Raw genomic sequence first — 27,864 nt, 5'->3', positions numbered from 1 at the left:
TAGATATTTACTTGTTACCTTTTTTCCACCCTGCTGTTGCTGCTCCTTACTGGCCTTGAGCGGAAAAGCATTTTGTGTCCCAGACAATGAAACCAACACCGACACCACTCAGAAAGTTGATTCATCAAAAGTGAAGTTGAAGAATGTCGTTTAATCTTTCACAATAAATTAAAATGCTCTGTAGTCGTTAACACGAGTCGAGGCATTCTCTACTATTAATATGGTTTCATGGTAAGCTGCTGGAAAACACGCAGTGCGGAACTGGGCGACCTTCAGAGCTGCAGCAGTTTTCTTCGCAAACACCTTTCACGATTATCAGCACTGGTGGAGAGTCCTGGGAGTTGTAGTCCACATAACCGCTATGGCACCTGATCTAGCTCATTCTGGTTGGATTTTTAATAAATGCAAACAAAAAATGTTGAATTAACTTTGCTCTGTAACTGATATTTACACAGATATACACATATATATTTAAAAAAACAAACATTAAATTAGGGCTAATTATCTATACACAGATTTTCTGTACATTTGTAGAGCAGTTAGTAAGAAATAGTCAGAATGTGGGGAAGGAGCGGAGGCGTGGGGCAGATTTTTAAGTGCTTTCCTCCACATATGGGACGGTGGGATCAGTTATATCTAGTGTAATATAAATGCTCTCCTAACATTCATGGTGTTTTAGGCTACATTAATTAACGTAATCAGTAGTAGTTGACACAAAGTTGGCGGTGGAGTCCAGTACGGACTGTAGAAGGCAGTTCTGATTGTCCACAAATATTTAAAGTGGATCTCCTCTACAGGAACATATATTATGAGTGAAATAATGGAGCAAGAAGACTTCTTAAAGGAGTTGTCACATGTAAGGAAGCGATCAGTTGATTGCCATGGATCTAGCTTCTGAAATCCCTGACGATCATCTGCTATTGTCAGCGGACGTTTTGGGCAAGTGCACAGTACATTTTTCAATCTACCGGGAAAATGCAGTATTAATTGTCAATGTATTCCAGGGTTCCCCAACTCCGGTCCTCGAGAGCCACCAACAGGCCATGTTTTCAGGATTTCCTTAGTATTGCACAGGAGATGGACTTCTTGCCTGTCCAAGTGAGCAGATATCACCTGGGCAATACTAAGGAAATCCTGAAAACATGGCCTGTTGGTGGCTCTTGAGGACCAGAGTTGGGGAACTCTGATGTATTCGATGGGGTGGGAGCCACCGATATTTAGTGGCTGGCTCATAGGGAAGTCCCGATCAGGGGAATTTCTTCATGACATCCATGTGTCCTAACAAGGTTGTCCTATTGCCTAATGTAACTTTAGTGATGACATATTCTGCTGCGTGGCACCCAATGAGCAAAGCAGGCCTGTCTACCGCTTTCACTTCCATGATTTGTGGAAAGCCAGTAGGGTAACGTAAAGTTCAGTGCAAAATCTGCAATAGGGCATCCAACTATCACAGGTCTTTAAAAGGACCCTGTCACGCTGTACATGCAGTCTGATCTGTGGACACCATGGTATAGAGAAGGAGAAGCTGAGCAGAATGATATAAAAGTTTGTAGGAAAAGATTCAATATAACTTGTATTTTATTCAATGAAATTCCGGGTTTGCATGAGTGCAGTGGGCGGTCCTACTTCTATGAGTCCAGTGGGTGGTCAAACTGTTAAGCGCCTGTCACTGGTCTGGGCTTTGCACTCTTCACCTCGGTCTGCTGAGCTCCACGTTGGGCTCTGCAAGTTGCCCGACGTGTGACATCCTCTCCCTAGGCCTTTTAAGGCCCACCAGGACACGCACCTGTGTCTCAGTATTGAGACTCTAGGCTCTAGTGTTCAGTGTGCTCCAACTCTGATCCAACATATCTGCAGCTCAGCAGGTTAACCCTCGTTTTTGTCATCCCTGCATTCACCCCTGTTTCGTCCCACTGCACCTGTACTTCTGAGCCTTAGTCTCCTGTACTTCTGAGCCTGAGTCCTGGTTTTCCGCGTGTCTTACCTGGCTGTTGCACCGATGCCCATGTGCCCACCTGGACCTGAGGCTTGGAGGATCCACCCAACCAGGTGAGTCAAAACACCTACGGCGTGATTGGCAGCTATCTCTGAATGCACAGTCGTACAGGAAAGACTGTCAGTCACTGAGCAGGACCGCCCACTGGACTCGTATGCATACAAACACCAGGATTTCAATGAATTAAATGCAAGATTTACTGAAACTTTTCGTGCAAAAAATGTCATTTTGATCAGCTCCTTCTGTTCTATAACTTCCTGTCTGCAAATCAGAAGCCATTTTCAAAATGATGGGTTTCCTTTAATAGTGTTAGTCTTCTCATATGGACCAAGGAGCCCTCTTGAACCCTCCTAGAGCCCAAGACTTGGCGGCTAGTGCAACTCCTGTATCCACTATAGCTATGCCCCTAGCGAATGCTAAACCTAAAGAAATGTTCAACCATCAGAAGTTGGATTTTTGCTCTTCACCCACTATACACATTCTACAAATGAACTCCCTAAGAGCTAACTCTTGGGGGCCACAACCTCAGGGAAGAGAGGTTGTTATATCTTGACCATATCCTTGTGCTATATTTGTAGGGACTTAAGAGTATATACATATCCCGCCCATATGAATGAGACCATCCTCTTCAGTGTGACTGTGTCGAGTGCTCGGTTATTTGAGCCATTGATATATTCCAGCAGAACCCTCTTGAAACCTAAAATCACGAGGAACTGATACTGATTATATTAATGGTCAATCCTAAAAATATGTTTTTAACCACTAAATACTTTTGATTGAATGAAGACAGTCATCTTTGAGGGATGTCCAAATTATTACTATTATTGGGCTGTTAAAGGACAAGATGAAAATGAAGTCCGATCTGAGGGTGGCATGTTTTGGAACAGAAGGAGCTATGGAGATTGATAAAAGTGTTATGGGATCTGAAATTCTGCGGTTTTCAGCTCAGGAGTCCAGTAGGCGGTCCCCTTGATGAAGCTTGGTGTGAAACGTGCGTCGGGTGCGGGTCTCCTCATAGTCTGGTGAGATTTCCCCTTTTCTTTTGCCACTCTGCATATACTCCCCGTTGCATGGTTTCTTCACTTTATGGTACCTTACTCTAACTATAGTCTCTATGCATGATTAGTCTTTTCCTTGATATTCCTTCTGCATTGGTATCTGTCATATTTGGACTATATATTGTATGGTATACTTCTATATTTATTTTAGCAACTACTATATTGCATCTTTACATTGATCTACTTTGGAAATTTATATCATGTTGTCTATTTTTTCTCATCAGCTACATGTACTTTTTTAATAATATTTTTTTTTATCTATGTTAAAATGAAAATTCAATCTTATCTATTCTTTTGTGCCTTGCACTTTTTTCTATCGGCTTTATTCCGGTCCTACTTAGTAGCAGACAGTTATATCTGTATCTACCTCGTACAAGGAATGATGTCAGTCATTTAGTGGGACCGCCCACTGGACTCCTAATCCCAAAATGAGCAGAATAACCAATAGATGACATAAATTCTTCTCCTACCAAACTACAGATGAATTTTCCGAGCTCCTTCTGCTCTATATCATGCTGGGCACAGATCAGACTTCATGTTGAATGTGATAAATTCCCATTGGGATGGCAAGCTCTAAGACCACCCATGGTCACTCAGAATTACAGGACGATGGATATTAGGCTTGTGACTTTCAGAGGAGGTCTTCTCCAAAATGTGCTACAGATCTGTACACCTAAAAACCTCTCATTCCACAGCGGAGCTGCGCTCACTTCTACCAGTCTGTATGGCTTGCGACTGAATATGGCAGTGGTCATCCTTCTTTATAATACGGAATTTTTAAAATTCTAAATTTCTTTCGGGGTTCTAGTCGCTGACTCAGAAGGCACTTTGGTTGTCACATGATGTCCACAAAAAATTCACAGGGGTTTCCCATTGCCTTCTGAAAGGATTGTCGGCTTCCGGTCAGTTCTGGGGGAACATTGCCAAGTTCTCGGACAGGGGGTCCCCCTGGTGGGCCGCTGGTGCCATACACCTTGCTCCCAATCTTTGGCAGGCTATAAAGTGGGGGTAGACCCGGGGGACCATGCGAGTAGTGGCTGCTGCGGTGACTGCGTTCACTTCGTGGCACTGAGCTATGACTCCGGTGACTGTGTTGGCTCAACGGCCTATCACTTTTTCTTCCTCCGCTGCTGGCGGCATGATCAGATCCGCTGCCGCTACCAGTGGATTTGCGGTCCTTCTCTCTGCCGGATGATCTTTTTCCCTCTCTGTTGCTGCGACTGGAGCCACTGCTTTTGCTGCCTGTAGAAAGTGAAATAACCAAAAATATCAGAATGTGGTATTGAAAGGAAAGCCGGGGTGATTTATGGTATTATTCACATGCAGAAGGATAACTGAGGGATGACTACCACGGAAATGAATACATCGGATGTTCGTTATGATTGGCAAAAGTTACAAAATTACAGATGGAATTTTTGATGCCATCTAACCTTTATCAAATGTTATGTACACATTCACACAGAATTTTGCTCCCTAAATGCAAACTCAAGCATCTACAGTCTCAAAGAGGGCAGAGAAAGCAGGGCTGTAAAAAAAAAGGGGGATAGCACTTGAAGAGGAAATAAGTACAGGATAGAAGCTGTGCTTAAGCTGCACCATGGATACACATAGAGCTCACATCCAGCCTATATTACAGGGAGAGGCACTCCCACAAGAGAAAAATCTGAAATTTGGATCAGGCTGCAAACTACATCTGAAAATGGATGAAGGAATGAAGATTGCAATTTTTTTTTAATAAAGGTGACCATTAACATATGTAAAAATATTTTTTTAGTTAAAGTAAATGTCAATTAAGCCACAAGATTGGGGAAAAAAAGCAACTGTGCAGGGCCAATATAATTATAATATTACAGAGCAAAGTTTAACATTAATCAGATGTTCAAGACCTGGGTGAACAGACTATGGTAATGCACCGACCAGCAACATTATATCTTTATTAAAGGTATTTTAGTAGCTGTTTAATTTTACATTTATTGCACAGACTTGATTTCAATGATATAACCCACCGCTGCTTTGTTCGCCTTTGAAAACAGAAATTAAAAAATGATATACCCATCATTGAGTGTTATGACACATGATCAGGACGTACCATAAGATTCTGGTCAATGGGGATCTCACTTTCGGGATTTCTATTGCATAGCGTGTGAATGTGGCAGATGACTGGGAGCGCTGCATGGCCAAAATAACGCTGTTAAAGGGGTTGTCCACAGAAGAGACGTTATCACCTACCCACAGGACAGGCGATAACTTATAGATTGGTGGGGAACTGACTGCTGAGACCTACATTGATCGGCAGAACAGAGAACTTTTATCTCCGTTAGAATAGAGCGGTGGTTCGCATGCTGGACCGCCGCTCAATTAATTCAATGGGAAATACTAAGTGTAGTACTCAGCAGCCCCATAGGGAATGAATGGAGCGCCCGTCGAGCATCTGCATAGGCGGGAGTCCTAGCAATCGAACCCCCATAAATCTACAAGTTATCACGAATCTACTGGTTAGGTGATAAATTACCTATCTTCACTGGACAACCCCTTCAAGAATCCATTGCTTAGTTAGTACTGCTCCTCTCAGGGGCAGACATATCATTGGTGCAACCTGTGTGGCACACAGGGGCCCAAGAGGTACGGGGGCCCATTTCTACCTTCAAAGCAGGTGCAATTTTGCATTTTTTAGGAACTTTTGGTCTGCAAAGGGCCCATATATTGTTCTTGCACAGGGGCTCTTTTCTGTCTGCATCCGTCAGTGGCTCCGCTTCATCCAAAAGGTGACAATACACTGACAAATACGAGCCAAAACAGCCGATTTCAATGTGACTGACCTATCTATCTAATCTTTATCAAAAAGTTATGTACGCGTTCATACAGTATGTTGCTCCCTAAATGCAAACTCAAGCAACTTTCTAAACCATCATCATTAAAAAGATTTCGACCGTTTTGCTGGAAGTCCTTCATCTAGCTCAGTCTTTAAAAAAAAAATGATAGAAATAGGTAAGAGCTCCTGTTCCTGGTTCTGAGAGCACTCTGCTCTCAATCTCCCTTCTTTCAGGGAGGTGGAGGTGTTTGTACACATTTTAGTAATGCCAGGTAGACTAGGGTTAAATCCTAGCTCTGCAGGCTTTGATTAGTACACCTGGTTAGCTCTGCATATAAACAGGCTAAGTGTTTATCCAAATCAGTCTGCTGGGGAAGCTGACCAGACTGGATGTGTCTTGACGCTGAAAAGAGAGCCAATCCAGAATCCCTCTCTGAGAATAGTTTGCATAGGCCGTGTGCAAAGAGCAAGTATCAGTGGTTGCTATGGACAACAGCTGTTTTGTTTGACAGAGCTGGGGCTAGCTCAGCCATGTATGAGTAGCCAGGATCTGTTCTATTTAGTTAGCGCCTGGACAAGGCTAAGGATTCATGTTTATGAGTTTGTTTTGGAGCTGTGCAACCTGTAGAAAGCAATAAACACTGCACTTCGTTGGACCAAAATTGGATTGCCTGTGTGAACGCTACCTAAGGCTAATGCTTACCAGAGAGAGTGAACCTCCACAACAGATATATACCATATGGAGATGGGAAAAAACATTTACAGTCTCAAGGAGGGCAGAGAAATCAGGGCTGCAAAAAAAGGGGATAGCACATGAAGCAGAAATAAGTACAGGATAGAAGCTGAGCTGAAGTAGCACTCTGGAGACACAAGGAGCTCACATCAAGCCTTTATTACTGGGAGGGACACTCCCACAAGAAAAACGTCTGAAATTTGGATCAGGCTGCACAGGGGAGCTGAAAATGAATGAAGGAATAACATTTTTTTTTATTAGAGGTAACCATTAATATACAGTATGTAATTTTCTTTTCTATTTCAAAGAGGTCAATAGCCTTTAAGTGTTATGCCAACATTCATTCAGCAGGTGTCAGAAATAAAAAAAAGAATGGCAGTATAATCCTTTTTGGAAAGTTTAAACTCAACATTGTCCAACATGGGTGACTGACGAGATTCTCGATATCCCTCCTTCCTACTGCTGAATCCTCGTATACCTAGCTGATTTACAGTTTCTCAATGTCCTTCCTCCCTGCTGCTGATGAGATTTCACACTGCTCGGTACAAACTGCAGCTGTCAGTCAATTTGGGTGCATGGAGACTGAACACACTTGGACGCTTGAGCTCGCTCACTCTTTAGCTGGACTAATCAAATGCTCATTATACTATCAGGGTTATACAACCATTCTGACATGGATTTTTAAAGTCAACATACCAGCCTCATCAGGTATAAGTGATCCATGTAATAACGTATGCAATTTGTATTGTGAAATCTCATGACAAATCCGCTTTCAGTGCAGCTCTTCTTGTGAACATAATTCTTCAAGCTCAATCTGCATGAAAGTTGAGTGCTTCTTCTATTGACCTTCTAAATTATATTTTAGACAACCCTCAGCTACAACTAAAGGGACTCAGTCAGCAGGTTTTTGTTACATCATCTGAGAGCAGCATAATGTAGGAATGAGACATCCCGATTCCAGCGATGTGTCACTTAGTTTACTGGGTGGAGCAGTTGTGATACAATCAGTTTTTAGATGTAGCAGAGCTCAGAAAGCTAATCCCGCCCACACTACTGAGTCACAGCTTTCTGTGTACGTTGTCTATTGACAATAAGCTGCTTATCACAGGAGGGGGTGTGCTCAGACTAGGGCTCATATGAGCTGCAGTCCAGGCAGTGATAATCTCCTGGTAATAAAACATTCATTGTATTGAAACAACAGCACACAGCCCAATAAGTGACTCATCCCCGAAATCTGTGTCTCAGCCCCTCCCTACCTCGTGCTGCTTTCAGATTACATAGCAAAAACCTGCTGACAGATTCCCTTTAACGTTCAGCTTTTTTTCAACTGGAAACAGCCAACACCACATTGACTAACACCCAGCTACAACTCTTTAAAGAGAAACTGTCAGTAGTAGTAATGAGCGAGCGTGCTCCTTTAATTCTTTAAACAAGCAAGCTCGGGTGCTCGCCGAGTATTTTGGCAAGCTCGGCATTTCTTTTACTGTCGCCACGGCTGCAAGTGTCACAGCTATTAGACAGCTGTGACACATTCATGGATTGCCTGACAAACAGGCAATCCCTGCATGTGTCACAGGTGTATAACAGATGTGATACATGCAGGCGCGGCGACACTTTCATAGATGCTGAGCATGCCGCAAATACTCGGCGAGCAGCCGAGCGCGCTTGCTGAAGGGTTTAACAATGCATACTCGCTCAACACTAGTCAGTAGGATTTCACCCACCAAAATATTTATATGCGCATGTAGCTCTTTCAAAGACAAGTCCAGCAATACCTTTACATGGCCAGTCCATTCCTCTGTTACTGAGAAATCAGAGTTTGAATTGTTATGCAAATGAGGCTGAAGGGCTACTGTAGAGCTGAAGCCTCCGTCACTCCAGCCCTTTACCTCACCCAATGGCGTCTACTCCTACTTGACTGATAGCATAAATGTTGTGTGACTTCAGGCAAAGGAGCTATCAGTCAACCAGGAGGCGGTGGCTCTGGTAAGTGCGTTGGTGGGCTGTGGATGAAGGCAATGTAGCACTGTTCGGTGTCTTCTTCTTCTGTAGGCTCCTCCAGGGCTCTGCAGCTTATCTGTTTCATCTCTACGTCGGCACAACCCAGCTTCTGAGCCACAGTCCCGATCAGCGAGGTGCTCTCTACTCGCTCAGCGGTTCCGTGTCCTATCACTGGATCTACGGCTTGGAACCAACCACTAGTCCTACACTCTCAGTCCTCTTTAAGTTTGTTACCTTCGGCACTAGCAAGCTCTCGGGTTTCTCATAACTCGGCATCTTATTCAATAACGCCTTCTAGAAGGTCTCTCAGTATCATCAGTAACACTCTTTAGGATCTCGTTATTCCTTGCTCCAGTCTCTTCTAGCTGTGGATCATCCCTTGGCAGCACTGTACACTTGTTACTCTGCAAACTCTATCTATCTAACTCTATCCAGGAAGCACAGTCTTGTCCCTATAACTAAGCCCTCCCCCTTTGGGCTAGTCCCAACACTTAACTACTTCTGACCCTCCTGTCTGTTGCTAGGCAGAACTTCCTTACACTACACACTATGCATTACATTACTTATTTTGCACTATAAATTCCCTATAACACTGCTACACACTATGCATATTATACTAACAATATTTATCACACTCTGTCATAATACATCACACCGGAACATATCACATGACACAATATATATATATATATATGTTGATCCAGGTGTGGTGTGTCTATGTCTGCGCTGCTGATGGAAATCCTAGGACATCGGAAGATTTCTTAAATCATTTGTTTTGTCCTGAGGAAGAGGTCCTGAGCGACTTTGAAACGCGTTGACTGTAAAAACCTGTACGAAATCTTCCGATGCCCTAGGATTTCCATCAGCAGCGCAGACATAGACACACCACACCTGCATCAACAAACGCCTTGGTCTCTTCGACCCGTGTCCTGCAGCAGCTGTTTCATATGAAAAAAATGTTGCATATGTGCAACAACATCAGGTGAGCGAAATACTCCCCTTTTCCCATTCTATTGTGTTACCGGATAAGACCCTATTTTGTGCTCTTCTGCTTCCCAGTATTTCCATTATCTAATAAATATATATATGACGCACAGCACTATTCACATAATGCGATTGGTGTCTTCAGGGGTAGGAACGTGACAGTTCAGTCCACATCCCTTACACAAGAACAGTATATGGGCCCATTGTAGTCCAATAGCTCATCATAATGCACAATACCAGGTGGTAGAAGATAAATAAAATCCCCAGAAGAGACATGGGTGTAGAGCAAGCAAGGGTTAAATAAATAAAATGGGAAAAGCACAGGCTTTGAGGAGTCAAAATTGTAAGGGGGTTGGGAAAAGGAGGGGCAGTGGTGACAGCAGAGTGGGACTATGTACACTGCTCAAAAAAAATAAAGGGAACACTCAAATAACACATCCTAGATCTGAATGAATGAAATATTCTCATTGAATACTTTGTTCTGTACAAAGTTGAATGTGCTGACAACAAAATCACACAAAAATCATCAATGGAAATCAAATTTATTAACCAATGGAGGCCTGGTTTTGGAGTCACCCCCAAAATTAAAGTGGAAAAACGCATTACAGGCTGATCCAACTTTGATGTAATGTCCTTAAAACAAGTCACAATGAGGCTCAGTATTGTGTATGACCTCCCTACAACGCCTGGGCAAGCTCCTGATGAGGTTGCAGATGGTCTCCTGTGGGATCTCCTCCCAGACCTGGACTAAAGCATCCGCCAACTCCTGGACAGTCTGTGGTGCAACGTGACGTTGGTTGATGGAGCGAGACATGATGTCCCAGATGTGCTCAATCGGACTCAGGTCTGGGGAACAGGCGGGCCACTCCATAGCTTCAATGACTTCATCTTGCTGGAACTGCTGACACACTCCAGCCACATGAGGTCTGGCATTATCCTGCATTAGGAGGAACCCAGGGCCAACTGCACTAGCATATGGTCTCACAAGGGGTCTGAGGATCTCATCTCGATACCTAATGGCAGTCAGGCTGCCTCTGGCGAGCAAATGGAGGGCTGTGCGGACCTTCAAAGAAATGCCACCCCACACCATTACTGACCCACTGCAAAACCGGTCATGCTGAAGGATGTTGCAAGCAGCAGATCACTCTCCACGGCGTCTCCAGACTCTGTCACGTCTGTCACATGTGCTCAGTGTGAACCTGCTTTCATCTGTGAAGAGCACAGGTCGCCAGTGGCGACTTTGCCAATCCTGGTGTTCTGTGGCAAATGCCAAGCGTCCTGCATGGTGTTGGGCTGTGAGCACAACCCCAATCTGTGGATGTCGGGCCCTCATACTACCCTCATGGCGTCGGTTTCTAACCGTTTGTGCAGACACATGCACATTTGTGGCCTGCTGAAGGTCATTTTGCAGATCTCTGGCAGTGCTCCTCCTGTTCCTCCTTGCACAAAGGCGGAGGTAGTGGTCCTGCTGCTGGGCTGCTGCCTTCCTACGGCCCCCTCCACGTCTCCTGGTGTACTGGCCTGTCTCCTCGTAGCGCCTCCAGCCTCTGGACACTACGCTGACAGACACAGCAAACCTTATTGTCACAGCTCGCATTGATGTGCCATCCTGGATGAGCTGCACTACCTGAGCAACTTCTGTGGGTTGTAGGGTTTTCATGCTACCACGGGTGTGAAAGCACAACCAACATTCAAAAGTGACCAAAACATCAGCCAGAAAGCATTGGTACTGAGATGTGGTCTGTGGTCCCCACCTGCAGAACCACTCCTTTATTGAGGGTGTCTTGATAATTGCCAATAATTTCCATCTATTGTCTATTCCATTTGCACAACAGCATGTGAAATTGATTGTCAATTAGTGTTGCTTCCTAAGTGGACAGTTTGATTTCACAGAAGTTTGATTTACTTGGAGTTATATTCTGTTGTTTAAGTGTTCCCTTTATTTTTTTGAGCAGTGTATATAATTATGGAGAGGGTGGACGCTAGTAAATGACATGCAGGCACTATTGGAAAAGGTTCTGCCCTCCCGTCCTGGTAACTTGGGGGTTGAGTAATGATGAATTATTGGACGTAGTGTATAAGGGGGTTGTTGGGTCATTTCGATGAGCGGTGGTGAGGGGGTTCTTGGAGTTGGTGGCAAAATTGTGGTGGTGGGGGGGTTTGTACAACGGGTGGATGGTAACCTCCCCTTTATGTTCAGATTTGGTTAATTGCCTGACAGATTTTGGGACTCTCCACGTTGAGATCCCTGGGAGTCTGTGATATGGAAAAGGTTCTCCGGCAACATAGGTGCCCCAAGCCTGTGGTCGCAGCTGGGGGTAATGCTGGATGGTTTATTATTATAATATTGGTTTCTGCCAGGTTTTGGAGCTCTAAGAACCTCCTTACCTTCAAGTTATTTATTATTGTAATGTTTGTGTAATAAAAGGCCAATTTGGCCAATTAATCCAAAACCGGTGGTATGAGTTTTTATTGAGATGCGGTCTGTGGGAGTGGGGTGGTGGTGTGAAATGGTTGGTGGTAGAAGGGTCAGCTGGACCCTGCAGTCATGGGTCCCCTTACCTCTTGGGCCCCTGTGTGGCTGCACAGGTTGCACCAATGATATGTCCGCCCTTGATCTACACATCGTTTGCATCTTCTTAATTTGTTAGTGAAGTTTCCTCTAGGTTCTCTGGTTTTATTCCACAATCCATGAATACACTAATAAGTTAATTATTTCTGTGGAATTGACCTGAGTGTGTGTCTGAAATAGGGCAATTCATTTGATGTCATACACACCAGTGAACCTACAATCTGAGTGATGCATGCAAAATAATGCCAAATGCCCAGGTGAAGCAAGTCATGCACACTCATATATTTGTATCATCATATTTTCCTACAATACTGTGCATGGTGAATCAGGATAATATTTCCCAGGGGTTTCCTATACTTCTCTATTACACTATATAGATTTCATTACACAGTTATTGCAAAAAAGCACATTAATTATAGAAAGAGGACAGGTCATTGAATATTTTATTTATAGCATTTACACAGAGGACCAGATATCAGTTGCATCCTTTCTATTTGGAATATGTTTCTTTTATCAGAAATAAATCCATTATTTTCTTAATTCTAATTGTTTTATTTCACTCTACATCCTCTCTTCTCCATTGAATGGAATGAAAATCTGTCAGCAGGTTTTTCACTATGTAATTCTAGAGCAGCATAGTGTAGGGGCTGAGACCCTGATTGACACAATGTCACTTACTGTGTTGCTGTTTCAATAAAATCAGTGTTTTATCAGCAGGCTATTGTCGCTACAGGACTAGATGTCTCGTGCCTACTAGTCCAACCCGGTCTCCACCACTGATTAGCAGCTTTTTGCCTATGCACAGTGTACACAGAAAGCGACCAATCCGTGATGTGGGCAGGTTATACACAGCTCAGCATTCAGAGATCTGCAATCTACAAGACTGTGATCTTATCACAACTGCTGCACCCTGGGGCCATGTCCGAATACTAATTTTTGGAGGTTGAGACAGAAGCCTCGATGTCAATAAATGGCAATTCCCAATTGGGCAATAAATGGGAATTCCCGATTTGTGATTAATGGGGTTCTAACTTCTGGGACGGCAACTGATCATGTTAATTATGGGGATGCAATCCGGATTTGGTGCTGTATCCCCGTCCAAGTCTTCCTTGCACTGCCGCCTCTACAAGGAACTACAGCAAGCCCAATTCACGTGAACAGGACCATGCTTGGGTTTCCGGCAAATAGGACGGCCATTGTGTTGCTTTCCAGGAAAAACTATTGAGTAGGAAAGGACGGTTGGCATTGTGGTTGCTTGGAGGTGTGGGGTGGGAATGGTCTTAGGAGGGTGAAGGAAGGACCACAGGATATCTGAATTTACATGCTTGGACTCTAGTGTTAAGGTCAAAGTTGCAATCTTACCGATGACCTAGATTCCTCCATTCCTTCCATGCATCCTTCAGTCTAATGCTTGCTCAGCACAAAACAAGGGAATAACACAGTTACTAGTTGCAGAGGATACAGCAAGGGATAAAGGAGCAGATTATTTTCTTATTGCACTGTAGAAGAACACACACCTGAATAACCTTGTCCTTGTGTAAAAGGGTTGCACAGGGTTAAAAAAAAACCTTGCTCCTTTTTCGATTTTTGTGAGTGTATTGTAACTGAGCTGCAATACCAGACACAACCCACGGGCAGGTGTGACGCTGTGTCTGCAACAAAGGAGTTTTTTAATCTTGTGCAACTGCACTAACCAGCAACTCTTCAACTTTCTATGGTCTAATCTGCCTTGCTCATGCAAACTTTTAATAAACTCTTTGCACCCCTGATTGAAATAGAGGAAGGTTATTCCAATCTGATCACAATGATCATGCTGCTTTCATGCCCGGTGCATCGGCATAACCCGGTTAGGATGCACCACAGACTGCCCGTGGTGGGTGCGCATTCTCAAGGTGAGCAATGCGTGGCTTCATCCGTCCACAGGAGGCAGTACTGATCCATTTGGAGTTCAAGAATGAAAGTCACACTATGGATAATGCCAACAGATGGTCACACCGTGGAAGCTTATGACGTGGGAAAGTTATGCATGCACAACGGAAATGCAAAAAAAGCATGAAGCACAGGCAACAAAAAAGGTAACGGGGGCACAGGAGAGGCCTCTAGGACTTACCTTCACTGTGCTGGCTTCCAGCACTGCCACTGCCATAGCTGAATCCTGGCTCTTGGTATGTCGAGGGGAAGCAGGGTGGTGCTAGAGGATACTGGTAGGGATACCCCTGACCTATTGGCCAGGGAGCAGCTGACTGCGGGAGGGGAGCCAGTGTGTCCTGATCAGATGCCCCACTGGACCCATCGTTAAGATTCAGTGCTGCCACATCTGATGAGCAAATACAAAGGACTATCAGTTATTTCTGGACGTATATATGATCCTACATTGTAAATGAAACAAATATGGTGGCTACTCGTAAATACCATGTAACTGTACAATGATATCACGAGTAATAGGTGCCATTGTCATTGAGCTGGAGAGCAACATGGATGTCTCCACTTTTGGCAACCAACCATGAGACTATAAACTCCATTTTCTTTTAAAAATTAATATTTCAGTATGTTTATTGGAGATATGGTGGCCAACCACGTCTATAATAGAGTTGGGTTCACGAATATGACCTTGATGGGATCTACAGTAAAGGGTTGAGGTGCCATCACAAAGGACTACAAGGCAGACCAAACACAATGCCGCTTTACATTGTTAGTGGGTTCTTAACCTTTTTAATTCCGGGGCAATCAAATAAGCTGTAAAGTTTGCATAACTTATTGTTCATGGTGGTCCCAGGTTTATATCTTATCAGTGTTTAATCACTGGGTAATCACCTACTTGAATGGTGGAGTTCAGCTCTATGATATAGAAAGCCGAGGAAAGTGTTTGAATATTTTTATCCGTCCCATAGACATTCACCAGAAGATATAGGACCCCTGTTCTCATGATTGATGTTCATCCAAGCAGTGGGACCCCCCGTGATCAGACATGTATCATCTATCCGCAGAAAATTTGGGTGCTGTGGCTCCTTCATGGACAATGGTGATCCCATCCAACCGCTGCACATGGAACTGCAACAAAGCTCCATTCACTAGTAATTCCCTGGTGGTGGACCCATTGTTTTTGGAATTAGCAGGGGTCCCAGGTGACTGACTCCTAACGATATGTCTTAACATCAATAAATGGGAATACCCCTTTTCTCACTAGGACATCTACGGGAGATGACCGTCATCAGCACCTGTCCTTAGCACCCAAATGATCATTCACGTGACGGCCATCTCTCCCGAGACCTCCATATACAGGGACGGCCAACTCAGCTGTGCATTCATGTGTTTTCTATGAGACAGCCGCTGCCAGAGTCATCTAGTACCGGTCAGTCTCAAAGAGAACAAAAGGATCGAGTGACTGAATTCCGACAGACCAATCCTACATGATTTGTTGGCGGACAGTCAGGAGGCCCCCATGCAGATTATATGCTGTAATCGGGGGGTTTGGCTGACTTTTATCCAATGTGTATGGGGGTCTTTAGGTTGTGAGTTACTGGCCCAACCTGCTTTTTTATAAGTAATGATTACACATTTTATAATGATGAGTGTGCGTCCTACCCATTTGTCATTTATAAGTGGTTAAATATTGGGCAAATGTGATGCCAACTACAGAAACCTCTGAATCACAGAAGGATCCTACAGCCCTCGGGTCTGTATGGCACAGGTTAAGAACCCTGATGTTCAGCACATGGTGTAGTGATGGTGTTTGCACCAAACATGACAAATTCTAACCAGAGGGCTACTCTGTATACAGACAAACGACAATAGCCAGCAACGTGATGAGACGGAGGAATAGGAAAATAGACAGGCATGTCAACATGATCCTTATGTAGTGTCCCATTGCTGTAGACACAGATCAAAGATGTATGTGCAGTACCACATATAAACCCAATCTCACAAATTAATCCTAATACTAGATGGGGCTCATGACAATATTATCCAATATTATCCAATTCCCATACTACCTCCCCATCCTCTTATTAGTTCATGTAACTAGTCCAATAAGGGGCTATATGGAGGCTGTATGGCTCCGTGCACCGCTATATGGTACCTCTAATCCATTTTGAATCAGAATTGACTAAAAAGTTATCTTCTACTCATATACAGAAGCACATTGAGTCCTTAAGGGCACAGAGATTATATTACAGAGGACCTGTCATCAGGTCAAAAGTGGCCCATTTTTGCTCTGTTATTCCCACTGCTCCCCTAAGGATTCTGTTTTTTTCTTCTTGTTTTTTTTTAATCCATCAAATGGTTCAAGAGATATGGGCCTTTTTATTTAGTGAATATTTTTATGGTCTTTACGCCCCAGAGGATCACGTGAGCCACGCCCCCAGAGGATCACGTGAGCCACGCCCCAGAGGATCCTGTGAGCCATGCCCAAGAGGATTGCGTGATCAACGCCCCAGAGGATACTGTGATCCATGCCCCAGAAGATACTGTGAGCCACGCCCCAGAGGATACTGTGAGAAACGCCCCAGAGGATACTGTGATCCATGCCCCAGAGGATACTGTGAGCCACACCCCAGAGGATACTGTGAGAAACGCCCCAGAGGATACTGTGATCCATGCCCCAGAGGATACTGTGAGCCACGCCCCAGAGGATACTGTGAGAAACGCCCCAGAGGATACTGTGAGCCACGCTCCAGTGGATTGCGTGAGCCACACCCCAGAGGATACTGTGATCCATGTCCCAGAGGATACTGTGATCCACGCCCCAGAGGATACTTTGATCCACGCCCCAGAGGAACCTGTGAGCCACGCCCCAGAGGAACCTGTGAGCCACGCCCCTTGTAAATAAAAAGGTCCTTATTTTTGGAACCATATGGTGGATTTAAAAAAAAAAGAACCTGAATATTCAGGGGAGGAGCGGGAAGAAAATAAGAGCAAAATCTGTCCACTTTTGGCCTGGTGACAAGTCCTCTTTAAATCTCATATTAAACTTCACTTCAAAGTCCAGTTTATTAAAATGAACCCCTGATGATAAACTGATCATCGATCAGCTGTGATCTGTGGAGAACCCTGGCAGCAAGTGTTCAGTGTCCCTGCAGTGCCCCCACAGGCGAAATAAAGCAGTACACAAAACCTATTGAAATCAATGGGCTGATGTGTAATGCAGGGATATTCTTGGTCCTCCGGGAAAGAGCTGCTGCTTGTAGTCATTTTGTACTTGTTTCTTATAGTCTTTCTTGGTACAATCTGGAGATCCTCTTTCCTTAGGTATTACCGGCCTAAACAGTTGAAAGTATCCTCAGCTTTGGGCTCAATGTAGGAGACCCCTTAAATATAAAATCTGATTGAATTAACATACAGGACTCTTCTCTAAGCTAAATCTTCGCTTTGGAAAAATTATATGTTGTGATATAAATATATTTTGCTTACATTGAGTGATAATACACAATACATCTATTGAGCAATGGGACACTATGGCTTAGGGCTGTGATCTTCAGCCATTGTCAGTCAGAGCATTTATCACAATGACCTTCCAGTGGATGCAAAACTACAACTTTGGGCTGTCAGAACATGTTGAGAGTGATAGTTTTGCAACAGCTGAAATTCCAAATTCTGGGGTCCAGTGATCTATCATAACCCCTCTCACTACTATATGAAAGGTAGGGTGGATTCGGTACTTACTACCACACAGGTCTCCAAATACGTAGTAGCACTGTTCTGAGAAGGTGATCTTGTTAACCGTGTGTCTGAGGTAGCCATGCTTCAACATACTGCTGGCATATTTTCTAGCTTCTCGCCGCTCTTTGAAGCCTTCTACGTGAGTGTACAACCAGTCTACGACATCGGCACCTGGGGGGTCAACCAAAACCAAATGAAATGTAGGTGTCATAGAGTCCAATACTGCAATGTATGTTCATCCATTTTTGTTGCATGCATCCATTTTTCACCTATGGGAAAAAAAAATCAAAGCTTCTTCTGGCATAAAAAAACAGGCAGCACTTGATGAAACATGGATAGAATTAGTGTATTGTCCTTTTTTTCTGAATGAGGCCTAAGAAGCTCTCTCTTTGAGCAACCCTGCAATACAATACAGTCATGGCCAAAAGTGTTGGCATTTTTGAAATTGTTCCAGAAAATGAAGTATTTCTCCCAAAAAATTATTGCAATTACACGTTTATTTCCTTTGTGTGGACTTTCTCAAGTCCTCAGACAGTTCTCTTATCCTCTTTCTGTTCTCCATGCTTAGTGTGGCACACAATGCAAATATTGAGTCAACTTCTCCCCTTTTTATCTGGTTTCAGGTGTGATTTTCATATTGCCCACACCTGTGTTACTTGCCACAGGCGACTTTGAACGAGCATCACATGCTTGAAGCAAAGTTGTTTACCCACAATTTTGGAAATATGCCAACAATTTTGCCGGCACATTTTTTGGGTTTTGTGTGAAATTATGTCTAATTTGCCATTTTTTTTCCTGTTTTTTTGTGTTGTTCCAAAACACACAAAGGAAATAAACATCTGTATAACAAAACATGTGTAACTGCAATAGTTTTCAGGGAGAAATACTTCATTTACTGGAACAAGGGTGTCAACACTTTCGGCCATGACTGTATGTGGTCTAGTAGCTGTGATGGGGGGACCGTGTCATGGCGGACTGATGGGAGTGGATACATCTGTGTACGGTGCTGTAGGTATGGTAATTATAGGTCTGTTTGGTTTATATTCAAAAGTAATGGTCTAAGCAGAAGACGATAATTATCCCGACAATACACATGAACTGGTATGTGCGGGAACCCTTTTGTGTTCTCACTACTTTACAATAGACCTCACACAGTGACAAATAATCACACATGTACAGCTGTCCGACTCAAAGGAGGAAAGCAGAAAGTGATCCGGGCATGTAAGTGATACACCCGCAACCTTTAACCCCTTCTTGGTTACACCGATCCTTGCGGAGAGTTTGAGTTTAATTACTGCTGGTCACACGCACTTAACTCTTGATCATCGTCTCAGAAGATTCAATCCGTAATGTGTGTGCAAATACCAAATTAATCTTTATTAGATCATCTAATACATATTAAACGGATTGTCTCATATTAGTCGATCTTTTTATTTTTCACACAAGAGCTGCCGCAGGCAAATAGTGATCAATACAGAAAAAATGAAGGGTCATCTACTGTATGTAATAGATCAAGAGATCTACCCAGGAAGGCATATGGAAAAGGATTGTCACCGTGTGAATCTATCAGCATAAAATGACTGTTCAAACCAAGCACAGGAGATCGGTGCACCCTTGTTGTGGCCGAGCAGTTCAGTGCAACTTTCCACCTACTTGTCTTTCACCTATCTCTACCATCCTTTGGGTCGTTTCTGGAAATTAGTCCAAAAAATACCCTAAACTGTTGTATTCTCACCTAACCAATTCTAAAACTCCTTTACTTATCCAAGCGTTGCATTTTAATGCTCCTGATAAGCAGCATAAACATTAGACAGTGGCACCACAACATCCATAGAAGTGAAGATGGTGGCTCAGTCCTCTGCATTCAGCACACACATGTCTATACTGTATATACAGTTGAAACCAGAAGTTTACATACACTATATATGCATGTTTTTCTCAGCATCTGACATGAAATCAGAATAAACCGTTCCCGTTTTAGGCCAATTAGGATTACCATGATGTTTAATATTTGCCAAATGCCAGAATAATGAGAGAGAGAGAATGTTTTAAGGCATTTTTATTACTTACTGCAAAGTCAAAAGTTTACATACATTTCATTAGTATTTGGTACCATTGCCCTTAAACTGAATGACTTGGGTCAAACGTTTGGGATATCCTTCCACAAGCGTCTCACAATAGTTGGTCGGAATTTGGGCCCATTCCTCCTGACAAAACAGGTGTAACTGATCCAGGTTTGTAAGTCGCCTTGCTCGCAGCCTTTTCAGCTTTACCCATAAATTTTCAATAGGATTGAGATCAGGGCTTTGTGATGACCACTCCAAAACATTGACTTTGTGTAACATACCTGGCGGCGTGCTTGCATAGTGCACCACCTCCCACTATGCAAGATCGCAATCTTAACCTTCAGTCCAGTCTGCTAGTCTTGCTCCTGTTCATACTATGTGCTTGCCTCTGGTCTGTTTGCTTAGGGCGGTGGCCCGGTTACTTCCTGATTCTTATAGCTGCTGTGGGCACACTCCTAATGCGTCCCCAGCCTATCGCTGTGAGTCACAGGATATTTAAACCCATTCCTCCCTGTAGGTGGTGCCTGAGCAACACTAATTTCAGTGTGCTCCTACTCTGAAGTTGCCAGGTCCTGTTCTGTTTCTGCCTGTCCTGCCATTCTGGGGGCTGTATTCCCAGACCTGTTTTCTGTGTCTTCTAGCCTGTTTTCGCCTCTCTGGGGGCCGTATACCCAGACTTGCTCCTGTATCTCGTTGCAGTGTCAGTTCCTGTCTGAACACTCTCCTAGCCTGTTTGTCCGCCATACTGGAGGCCGTATACCCAGACTCGCTCCTGTATCTTGTTGCAGTGTCAGTTCCTGTCTGAACACTCTCCTAGCCTGTTTGTCTCTGTGTCCGTACCTTCCCTTTTCCTGCAGTCTCTGAACCTGCACCTAACTCCTACTCGTTGTCTCTGTACTTCTGTTGCGAGTTTAGAGTCCACTCGCTACTTCATTGCAAGTACCTTGTGTGTATCTTGTTCTGCTTGTCCCTTGCAGTCTGTTCAGTGTGAACAGAGCCCTGTCCTCTCTGCTCTGCCTTGTTCACCGCTCCGGCGGTTTCGCTCTGCTCTGCCTTGCTCACCGCTCCAGCGGTACCTTCCTGCTCTGCCTTGCTCACCGCTCCGGTGGTTTCGCCCTGCTCTGCCTTGCTCACCGCTCTGGCGGTTTCTCCTGCTCTGCCTTGCCCACTGCTCCGGCGGTTTCGCCCTGCTCTGCCTTGCTCACTGCTCCGGCGGTATCTCTCTGCTCTACCTTGTGCACCGCTCCAGCGGTTCGTCTCTGCTCTGCTTGTCTCCCAAATCTGCGGTTCTGTTCCTGAATCCCAGTCTGTACTGGACCCTATCCAGCCTGCGCTCCAACCTGCTAGTGCCTCCCTGTCAGCACTCCAGCCGTGCTTGCCAGTACCCCCCCTGTCGGGTTGATACTTAGTTACGCCCCTCCAGGCACTCCTCGGTTCATGGTACAGTGGGATCAGTAATCACGCTCACGCCAGTCAGTCCGGGCGCGAGCGTAACACTTTGCTATCCTTAAACCACTTTGTTACCATTTTGGCAGTATGCTTTGAGTTATTGTCCATTTGGAAGGTCCATTTCAGCCCAAGCTTTAACTTCCTTGCTGATGTCTTGAGATGTTGCTTCAGTTTTGCCACATAATCTTCTTTTCTCATGATGCCATCTATTTTCTGAAGTGTACCAGTCCCTCTTGCAGCAAAACAACCTCACAACATGATGCTGCCACCCCTGTGTTTCACAGTTGGGATGGTGTTCTTAGTTTTCCAAGAATCTCCCTTTTTCTTCCAAACATAACGATGGTCATTATGCCCAAAAAGTTCAATTTTTGTTTCATCAGACCACAGGACATGTCTCCAAAAATTAAGGTCTTTGTTCTTGTGTGCATTTGCAAACATTAATCTGGATTTTTTATGTTTCTTTTGGAGTAATGGCTTCTTCCTAGCAGAGTGGCCTTTCAGCCCATGTTGATACAGTACTCGTTTCACTGTGGTTATTGACACAATCTTACCAGCTTCCGCCATCATCTTCAAAAGGTCTTTTGCTTTTGTCCTTGGGTTGATATGCACATGTCGGAACAAAGCACGTTCATCTCTTGAGTATAATTGTATGTACAGATGAATGAGGCACCTTCAGGTATCTTGAAATTGTACCCAAGGATGAGCCAGACTTGTGAAAGTCCACAATTCTCTTCCTAATATCTTGGCTGATTTCTTTAGACTTTCCTATGATGCTACACAAAGAAGCAGTGTGTTTCAGATGTTCATTAAAATACATACACAGGTGTGTCTCTAATTAACTCAGACGTTGGCAAAAAAAATATCAGAAGCTTCCAAATACATGACATCACTATATGGGCAGTTCAGAATTGTTTAAAGACATAATTATCTTAGTGTATGTAAACTTTTGACTTTGCAGTAAGTAATAAAAATGCCTTAAAACATTCTCTCTCTCTCTCATTATTCTGGCATTTGGCAAATATTAAAAAGTATGGTAATCCTAATTGACCTAAACAGGAAAGATTTATTCTGATTTCATGTCAGATATTGAGAAAAACATGATATGTGTCTTTTTATATAGTGTATGTAAACTTCTGGTTTCAACTGTACAAGCAGCAGAATACTCTACATCTTAGCGCCTGCGCAGAAGAGGATGGATCCAGGAAAGCAGTCATGGGGATATATTATGTGCCTGCTGCCATCTAGACTGCTATGGATGAGGTGGTGCCACTGTCCAAACCTCAAGGTCTGTGAACATGTTGCATTTTCGGCGCCTTTTTGTCAGAAAACCTGAAGGATTTCCTAGTCTCAGCAAAGTGAATGAGAATCCTGAAGTCTCATGCACAAGTTGCTTATTTATGACTTCCAAATTTGGTGCAGATTTAAATCTGTCAATTCTTTCAGCGTTTTTTCTGTAGATTTAGAATCATAGAATAATAGATTGTTAGAGTTGGAGGGGGTCTCCAGGATCATCGTGTCCAACCCCTTGCTCAACGCAGGATTCACTAAACCATCTCAGACAGATGTCAGTCCAGCCTCTGTATGAAGACTTCCATTGAAGGAGAACTCGCCACCTCTCGTGGCCGCCTGTTGCACTCATTGATCACCCTCACGATCAAATTTTTTTTTATAATATCTAATCTGTATCTTCTCTTCGTGTTTCCATGTGCAAACGAGAATAAGGATGATCCCTCTACACTGTGACATCCCTTCAGATATTTGTAGACAGTAGTGGACACAGTATTCCAGATGAGGTCTGACCAAGGAGGAGTAGAGGGGGATAATTACTTCACGTGATCTAGACTCTATGCTTCTCTTAATACATCCCAGAACTGTTTTTGCCTTTTTTGCTGCTGCATCACACTGTTGACTCATGTGCAGTCTGTGATCTATTACTATACCCAAGAGTTAACAGCAATAAAAGTGATGATTGGTTAGGTCAGAAACCAATATTTTAGGACATTTAGAAATTTGATGAGAAAGTCAAACTTTTTAGATATTTTTGCTTTCCACATTTTTTACTTTCCACAGATTCATGGCCAGTGAAATGGAATAGCATAATGATGGGCAATGAGGTTGTTTCATTATAGGGGGTCGACCTACCAATGACCGCATTCGATATTGTAATCTTTAGCCACATACGGTCCCGAATTTCCAGTCCTGAATCTGGCAGTTGCATTACTTTCACTATAGTCGCCATGTCGCTCTTCACGGATAGAGAAGACTCTTCTAGTTCTGCAATAAAATAAGGTAAAAGTGTAAAAACCTCATAATTAAAGGGAAACTATAGTCCAAAGAGAAATGTGCTCGATGACCAACACACCCAAGATACAAATGGCTTTATGTGGATTTGTTATGGTATATAAAATATATTAAACATAAAATACATTAAACCTAACAAGAGTAACAATATGAAAAGAACCTCTTTAAAACTGCTGGTCAGACATGATAACTCATTATGCCAAGCTCTGGCTTATAATCTCAGAGCCTTAGCTGATTACCTTACAGCACTTGCTTATTATCTCAAAAAATTTACTTACTAACTCAGGACACTATTTTATTACCATACAGCACTGCCTTATTGCCAAATTGCACTGTTATTATCCCAGATCACTGGGTTATCTCATAGCATTAGCTCATTATCTCATAACACCGACTTATTATCTCAGAGCAGGGCACTAATCTATTACCTGAAAGCATTGGATTATTATCTCAAGGCACTAGCTTATTACCTTACAGCACTACTTTATTATCAAACAACACAGACTTATTATCTCACGACACTAGCTTAATACCTTACAGCTCTACCTTATTACAACATAGAATAGGTATTATTTTATAGCCATAGCTTATTATCTCACAGCATTAACTTATTATCTCAGAGCACTAACTTATTAACTCAGAGCACTGATTTATTACCTGAAAACATTATATTACTATCTCATGGAACTGGCTTATTATCTTACATCGCTACCTTATTACCACACAGCACAGATATATTATCTCACAACACTAGATTATTACCTTATACCATTAACCTTATTACCACACAGTACTGCTGCAATATCAGAATACTATCTTATTAACTTAGAGCACTGACTTATTAGAAGAAAACATTGGATATCTATGTCAAGGTACTAGCTTATTACCTTACAGCACTACCTTATTATCACACAGCACTGTTATTATCTCCGAGCACTGGATTGTTATCTCAAAGCATTGGCTTGTTATCTCAGAACACTGACTTATTATCTCAGATCACTGATCTATTACCTGAAAAAATGGGGTTATTATCTCAGGGCACTAGCTTGTTATCTTACAGCACTACTTTATTACCAAACAGCACAGACTTATTATCTCAGAAGATTAGCTTATATAGCTCTACTTTATTACCGCATAACATGGGTATTAGCTTAGAGCACAAGCTTATCATCTTACAGAATTTACTTATCTCAAGGCACTTACTTATTACCTGAAACATTGGATTGATATCTCAGGCACTGGCTTATTACCTTACAGCACTACCTTATTGTCACACAGCACAAACGTATTCTTATTATCTCATAATTCTATCTTAATATCTTACAACACAATCTTATTGCCACACAGCACACAGTCTAATTATCTCGGGGCACTTGCTTATTACCTCAGTTTACTATTCTACAACACCCATATAATAAATGAATCTCTGTGTTATGTTTGGAGCTCTGTTAAAAACGTGGCACCAGTTTATTGTGCTACTAAAGACTGTGACATAGTGTAATAAGTGTTGTCATTCATCGAGATAGGATTTACCTCAACAGAAAAACGAATTAATGACAATTTTGTGATTACAGGATCGAAAATTAGGTATCAGTAATTCAGATGAGGGGAAGTACAATCATGTCCTTCAGCCTTACATCATTGATTTCCATGATGATTGTTAAAAGATCTTGTAGGATCTTTCTTTCCAGATTACAGCCACCATTAATTGCTCTCACAGTATCCATGCAAAGCAAGGCCAACCTTCAGATGGGTAAGTAGGTAAACGTGGAACACATCAAATGTATGTCTACTAAAGTCAGACCTCAATCGGGGTAGGGTATGTAGTGGAGGTTTCATCCATAATCCCCTACCCCATCACTAGGTCTGATTTGGTGGCTGATTTATCAAGCCTTTTTCTGCTGTCGAGAGGAGAACCTGGAGGAATTATATGCAGGAAAATTTGAGTTGTCCCTTAACGGAGTTGCCTCATCAAAAATACCCTACTCCTCATAAATGTTTTTCTCTGCTACTAGTTTCTATCCAGCTCTGAAGTCTCCTCTAACCACAGGTGTCATGGTCTACACAGGTCATTGAGTTTTTATGTCTGCTGCCCTCAGAAATGTGAACCCTGTGTGGTCAACATGGCACCATTTATCTTTAAGGTGACAACAAGTGGACAATACCCAGCACAGGTCATCCATGTCACAGGATTTAAGAAAACAGATCACGGTTACAAAGAAAGATGATCTGGCATCACCTCCCTCTCTGACCTGAGAATCATGACTTTAGACCCTCGACAAGGAGTAAAACTGTCTTCTGATGAGGGGAAAAGGCAAAACCAAAGGAATCTGTTACCTGACTCCCACGGAGCAATTATCCTAGACAATAAAGAGAACCTACACCTCAGTGCCCCCAGAACCGCTCCGTCAGCTCTTTATAGTCTACTAGTGAACCTCTGCCATACGGCCAACTGGTAAGAGGTGAGATTTCCATGTCAACTAACCAACTATGTAACATGGGCCCCTACGGTTCACTCCAATGTCCCAGATTGCTTGTTTTCTCAGGTGTTATCCCAATTAAGGCCAGGCCCCTTCAAGACACACAACCACTGCTGCTCTGAAGTGTCAACGGTAGTTGCCAAACCCACACCCTCCTTGATCAGTTCTCTGCATCTATTGGCTACAGCTACATATAATTGACCTTATTTATGGCCGCCCCCTTCAGGAGTTATTGGCCATGGGTGGATATGTTTTTTGGGACATTCAAACATTTAAGGGTCCCAGGGCAAAAAGTACACTGAAATGCAGATAGAGAAGGACTCACCATGAGCAGCGACACCCTCTTGACTCCTGTAAGGCCGTGTAAGTACCTAGCCCAAATTACATTTGTGGTCTCTGGACAGGTGTAAAGCATTGGTATGCCTACAGCTCAACTGAGATGATGGGGTAAGGGCATCCACCGGCAGGCAAATCTCTAAGGGTGCTTTCACATTGCGGTTAGGCAAATGTTCAGTGGCCCCATCTGGATTTGGACGTATGCACCGATGGAGCCATAGACTATAATAGTGGCGACATGCATCATTTTCGGGCGTGTACGCCTACTGGAGGTGGACACTCAGAAGTAGTAGACCGCGTCTGGATGTCCACCTCCAGTAGGTGTATACTCCCAAAGATGATGCATGGCAGAGAGCATGTTCGCTCTGTCGGCACCATTATAGTCTATGGCCCTGTCGACGCATACCCGTTTTGCAGCGGCCACAGAACGGGTGTCTAAACGCAATGTGAAAGCACCCTAAGGCCCCACTTATATGTCTGTTTTTATTTCCATTTTTATGATCCGCTTGGAGAGAAAAAAAAAATTAAATGAAACATCCAATTACAGAACCCATTCATAATGGTTCATAAAAAGGAATGCTTTTCCGTCAGCTATCTGTTTTTTGAAACAAATTCAAAAACGTTGTCTGCACAACTTTTTTGATTCGTTTTTATTTAACATCATGGTCTATGGAAGATGGATCGTAACAGATGGTCATCTGTAATGTCATCCGTTTAATGAATCTGTTTTTGTTAGCACAGAGCAATTCAGACATGCCTCTAGGAAAAAATTCATCCTTCAAGGGCTTGTGCACATGACCGTATTTTCGGTCCGACAAAACATCGGATTGTACTCGGACCAATGCTATTCTATGGGACCAGGCACATGTCCAATTTTTTTCTCGGACCAGAACGGTCCGAAGAAAGACTTGCAGCGTGCCTGAGTCGTATCCGAGGAGTATCAGGTCGCACTCGACCACGCAAGTCAATGACTCCATGGAACACGTCGAACTGCACTTGGATGACATCTGAGTGCAGTTCAATTTCCACAAACTAAAACAATGGAGAAGATGGAGACTATTTGTTCATCTTCTTCTTCCGAGAAAATCGGATCCCACTCTGATCAAACTCTGATTAGCATAATCCGTCCGATTCTCTCGGATGAGAGATAATACTGTTGTGTGACCCTAGACTAACAGGGGCAGACACAGATAGAAGAGGACACCTGAGTAAAAGGGCACCCTTTGCAGTCAGATACTTCCTCATAATGCACCTCTATGTGTCTGGGACAGAAGCTGCTCGCTGCTTTGGAGGTGGAGGTGGCCCACTTATCTCTTGGGCCACAGGTTGCACCAATTGTAGTTCCTATTCAGCATAACAGGCATGATCAGCCCACGTCTGCTCTCCACCATTCTAGTAGCCTCTAATCGGATTTAAGC

The 27,864-nt window shown here is 43.3% G+C and overlaps 1 protein-coding gene across 4 annotated transcripts in view; it reads right to left on the bottom strand.

Moving 5' to 3' along the window:
- Positions 1–131: 131 nt before the first annotated feature.
- The window catches only part of DVL1 (dishevelled segment polarity protein 1), a 214,293-nt gene continuing 186,560 nt past the window's right edge, over positions 132–27,864 (bottom strand). For 2 of the 4 annotated variants that reach the window (XM_073656849.1, XM_073656850.1), the window contains exons 12-15: positions 23,472–23,603; positions 17,818–17,985; positions 14,267–14,473; positions 132–4,296 (exon numbers count right to left, since the gene is read on the bottom strand). In XM_073656849.1, the coding sequence (XP_073512950.1) occupies positions 3,890–4,296; positions 14,267–14,473; positions 17,818–17,985; positions 23,472–23,603 (914 nt within the window). In that variant the 3' untranslated portion in view covers positions 132–3,889. Of the gene's footprint in view, positions 4,297–13,518; positions 13,567–14,266; positions 14,474–17,817; positions 17,986–23,471; positions 23,604–27,864 lie in introns of all 4 variants that reach the window. The other 2 variants (XM_073656853.1, XM_073656852.1) reach the window with 2 other exon arrangements.

Source organism: Phyllobates terribilis, unplaced genomic scaffold (genome assembly GCF_046119375.1).
Source record: "Phyllobates terribilis strain yellow unplaced genomic scaffold, ASM4611937v1 Scaffold_12__6_contigs__length_324123572, whole genome shotgun sequence".
Lineage (NCBI taxonomy): Eukaryota > Metazoa > Chordata > Amphibia > Anura > Dendrobatidae > Phyllobates > Phyllobates terribilis.
This window is presented reverse-complemented; position numbering and strand designations above follow the sequence as displayed.